Here is a 5,208-nt window from a genome sequence, read left to right on the forward strand (position 1 = left end):
TAATAATAACTAGTACGTTAGTTTTACTTTTTAGTTTTTTTTATTTTTTATTTTATTATTATATATATATATATATATATATATATATATATATATATATCATCAACTCTTTTATATAAGATTATCAAGAAGCATAACTTTTCGTGTAAAGAGCTTGGTCATCTTGACCAACTTTGTAACCAAGTGCACATCATGACATTTTACAGATACATAAAATTTTCTTGAACAACTTTATTACCAATGTATTCAATAAAATTACCATTAGATTGTAGTTTCTAATTCAAATTTGTATATTATCCAAGTTTTAATTTTGAAATTTTAAATTAAAATATTTTCAAAAATTCTCAATCTTCATTTTTGTTGTCACATGGTATGGGAGCACTCTCAATTCTCCCTCTTTTACCTCGTATAGCTTCAATAGCATCTAAACTGCCAAAGTACTGTAAACACAATCTAAAAATATTGACGTGGTCAAATATATAGTTTCAATTTCCTAACTTCACTGTTTGTGGAGATATCAATAAATTTTTCCAACCCACTACCTATCCTTAACTTAAGTCAATTTTCAAAACCACAAGTTCTTATTTGATGTACTTGTATATAACCTATAGAAAGATCTTTTTTATATTTTAAGCCTGCACGTGTCTTTTGAACTTGGCAGCAGCAGCAATTATTCTATAAAAGTGATTGATGTGTGTGAGTGTGTAAGTAAAGTTAATGCTCATAGCTTTAATGATTTTTTTAACCATTTATAACGTAGTTAGATAGCTAAATTACAGTTGTTTTTTAAAATTCTGTTTTAGTGATTTATGTATTATTTATACTCCAAAATGCATATTTGAAATGTACATTAATTTTTGGTTCAACAATGAACTTAGAGAAAACATGCTAGGCCTAGCTCAATATGTGTCCAAGTAAAGAATTTCATGCACATAGATGTCGGTCTCTGAATATCTGCTAATATGTTCTCACTGTGATGTGTTGCTATATTTGAAAACATAAATGTTTCAAACTATGAAAATATTAGAAAATCAACACTATCAAAAATTGATTTCATAATTTTCAAACTTTTATTTTACTATACATTGATAATTCAGCTAGACTTAGTGTTAAGTTAGAGAAAATAAAAGATGAAATATAAAGTTTTACTGAAATAAAAACAACACTTTTGATATTCATTTGACATTTTAGGGATAATGAAATATGAAACTGTCAGATGAAAAGAAGTACATTTATTCTCAGCAAAAACATCACTTTGCACACAGACTAGTTAGAGTCCGAGTCAGACTGACTCCGTAAATTCATTAACAAATTTTTAGTAAAAATGGTTACTTAAAACAAATGATTTTTTGTGTTCAACACACACTTTTAATGTTTACTAAAAGCTTGCCATATTTCATGAAGATACACTAAGTACATTTAGAGATATAGTATGCATAGTTTCATGGTTATAAGGTTGGTCAACTTACATGGTCCTGTGTATAGAGAGCTAATAACAAATGTTCAACTAAATTAGTCATATAACAGTCTTCAATTTGTAAGTGAACTGAGAACATTTTAATTATTTTAAATCATTCTATTTTATGGAATAACATACCATTTTGTACACATACAGAGAATGTGCTATTTCACCAATTAGAGTATGTTGACAAAACAAAATGGTAAGTGTTGCATGCTTATTTTACTTTGTTTGTATGATAAAAAATTGTTTGGAAAACATTATATCTGTGATGTGATTTGTTTTATGGAAAATCATTGCAATCAATATGACAAAATAAACCCATTACATTATTATAACCTTGATGGAAGGGAAGACATATCACACACTGTTGAAAGCAACACGAGTTATCATGTCCTCTGGGAGCATTCTACTGGAATTTCCGTGCCAACTGGTGGACTTATAAATGAACTATCCCTCCCTCTACACTAATCTTTGCAGGTCTACAATGTCACAAGTTCTCTATGGACCCTCACCACAAAGAGCATCCTTTCATCTCCACTCCATGGGAGTTGTCACAGAGTCAGCTCCTTTGGACACAGGTTAGGCACATAACTACTATATCCAATAAAAAAGTGCATGTGCCCAAATAACAATTTACAGATTTATCTGGAATTTCCAAATCATTAATTAAAGACTTCCAGTTATTTAATTCAGTTATTTGATAATTGTAATTTTTACATTGTGAAATTAAGATAAAAGTTACATATCTTACCAACTGCCTGAAACTTTCTTTCCATGGATTTTCATTCTCTGTTTCCTCAAGCTGCACAAATACATATTTGCAAGGACCCGTATTGTATAGAGGAAGGTCATATTCATATACACTCTGATAAAGGTTTTTCCTAAAAATAATTGGGAAATTTGCATGTAATATTTTTATGCATCAAAGTATAACTTATGAATTTGATAAAAAAAACAAAATATAAAAAATTAGAAATATTAAAATAAAATACTATAAATATATACAGGGTGGTTCAAAATATATTTGTCCCAGAGAGTATTTGTCAGATTAATGCACAAGTATGTGGGGACAGTAAGTTAGCATGGCTCACAGACTGACAAAGGACCAACAAGATTGAAGTGAGGTGACTTTTAGATTACCCATGTGCATATGCAAATATATGTTAATTTTATAAATACTTTAATTTAAAATAGCTTTACCTCCAAACATTGTCATTAAGTACTTATATTAAGATTATTATGACTGGATATTAACTGTTGTCATGGTTAGTGGCCTATATAATTATCAAATTCTAAATGTTTATTAGTTATAATTTTTCACTACTAGGTAATAATTAGTAATTATCTTATATCCCACAACTTCATATATTGCAACAATTCATATATAAAAAGTAACTCAAGGTATTCTGATAGCAATATAACATTTACACAGTGTTTAGTATACTGTGTAACATAATAATGTTTGAGAGATATCCTAGGCATCACAGTCACCAATGATTTGCTTTTATACCTGGTTTAAACAATGACCTAAACACAAAGAAAATGACTTAAAACTTTATATACTCTTCTTTTTCTCAAACTTTAATCATTATAAATGTAATGACATTTCATGCAATTTTTACAACTAGGCTGAATTCATACCACTGGCACAACCGTATGTACAGTATTTATGGACAGTAACAATATCGAAACCCCTTTTGGGATAAAAATAAGCATAAAACAATTTTCAGCACTACTTGAAAGTTTATATTATAAATTAACAAGTTTACTTAGTTTTGTGAATTTCTCAAGGAACCAAAAAAACCCTACTAAGCATGTATCTTAAAACTCAAACTAACTGTGGATTTTGTAAACTTTAACACAACAGTGTGAAAAACAACATGAAGATTTAAAGATTAAAACTGAACATACCTGACCTCTAAATAAATCTTGAAATAGTGCTAATAATCATTTTAGACTTGATGGTATTTATTATACAGAGGGACCCTTGTTATATGTCGGAGTTAGGGAACAGAAAGTTGTAACTTATAACGAAACAATGTATAATGGGGAATTTTCCACCAGAAGAATAATGGGAAATGGGGAGGGGATAGGATAGGAACCATAAGAGCATAAACATTGCCTATATGATGCAAAGTGGGGCAATTTCTCTTATAAGAAACAATGAAACATGGAATTAAATAGGGACATTAATTTAAGAAAATGTTGTGTTTTATACCTAGCAACCAAAATACGTACTGTACATGTACAGTACCTGTACTATACAACACAATGTACAGATATTTGTAACTAACTCAAGTTCAAAGACCTTTAAACAGCATTTATATTTACCAAACACTTCATTGAAAACCATTTTATGAACATTTTGAAGCAGCCCTGTACACTTTAAAACATTTTCCTTTTTTAATAGCAAACATATTTGTGAAATTTTTAAGCAATGACTCAAACAGAAAACAATTTTTTTGTAAAAAAAATCACAGAATATTAATCAGTATTTTAAAAAGATTTTACCATAACCTTTAACTTTTATGTTCTTAACTTAATAAAATATGAATGCACTTACCAAAGTTCCATGTCATTACTAATAGTGTGGAAGCGCTTACAGACTTGAGAAACTCGACAAAGGTCCTGTTCCAGTAGATATGAGAAAATGTTTAACAGCAACTCGTCAGGTACTTCATATAAAAGATAATGAGCAGCACCCACTTTTAGGAAAAAAAAATATACAAAGTTATTATACCTATAATTAGTTACAATAACAATTATACTGATTAATTTCCTGAATACTTTAACTTGTACAGTAATTTGTACAAAATATCATTTATCTCAAAATAGTAAGCTTATGTCATGAACATGTTCTCTCTAAATTGTGCACACTTTCGGCTATGGGTACACACAAAAATATTTTCTGGGGAGGGTTAGCAAAACGTGTGTAGGGAAGAATCAGCTTTTACAATGCAAGTCAACAGACTAAAATAATGTGTTATGTGTGCTTAAATGTAAATGTTAATTTGCAATTTTAAAAAAATTACTAAAACATTTAACTACAATGTTAATTTACATAATTACATGTGCAATTTTTTGTGAAATGTAAAAAGCACAAATGCCTCCTTGTTCCTTCCTGCTGGCATCCATGCTTTCAGCTGTGCAGCAAACTTGCTTATGCCATGCATGTCACAAGCCTGAAGCCATGCCATTCAGAACTTCCTCAAAAGACAGATTGCACTTTTTTGTATCAGTTGATATTTAGAATTTAAATGTTTGTTTGCTATTTTCTGTATATCATTTTAGCTTAGAATACATTGATTTTTTGGACAATTTCAAAATATGTATTACTTTGCATTTACTTTTCTAGTAAGTTAGTGCTTCTGATACAAGTTCCAATATATGTAATTTTTCTTTATTCAGTGTGATATCATTCTCACTGCCATCTGGTCACCTTTGTTGTTTTAGAGTGCTATATTATATAAGCAGAAATATAACTTTTCAGTGCATTTTCACAACTGTAGCACCATAGCAGTGAGTTAAATCAATATAAGAAGAGTGAAAAGATAAAACTGCTCAATATTGAATTTGATTAGCAATTAGCAAATATTGCTTAGCATCTTATTAATATTCATCATTTTAACACATTATAGCAACTAAATCCAGCACTAAAAAGACTTAACTCTTTGTAAAGACACCCACTAATGAAAAAGAGGAAAATGGTATGTTTTTATTCTAATAACACTTTTATTCAGCTTCAA

General features: G+C 29.2%; 1 protein-coding gene across 3 annotated transcripts in view; it reads right to left on the reverse strand.

The window, feature by feature from the left end:
* Window positions 1-5,208, reverse strand: part of LOC106478349 (F-box only protein 11-like) — a 100,628-nt gene that overhangs the window by 61,626 nt on the left and 33,794 nt on the right. For all 3 annotated transcript variants that reach the window (XM_013938889.2, XM_022381942.1, XM_013938888.2), the window contains exons 3-4: window positions 4,026-4,167; window positions 2,214-2,343 (exon numbers count right to left, since the gene is read on the reverse strand). In XM_013938889.2, the coding sequence (XP_013794343.2) occupies window positions 2,214-2,343; window positions 4,026-4,167 (272 nt within the window). The remainder of the gene's footprint in view (window positions 1-2,213; window positions 2,344-4,025; window positions 4,168-5,208) is intronic.

Source organism: Limulus polyphemus, unplaced genomic scaffold, assembly GCF_000517525.1.
Source record: "Limulus polyphemus unplaced genomic scaffold, Limulus_polyphemus-2.1.2 Scaffold202, whole genome shotgun sequence".
NCBI classification, from domain to species: Eukaryota; Metazoa; Arthropoda; class Merostomata; order Xiphosura; family Limulidae; genus Limulus; species Limulus polyphemus.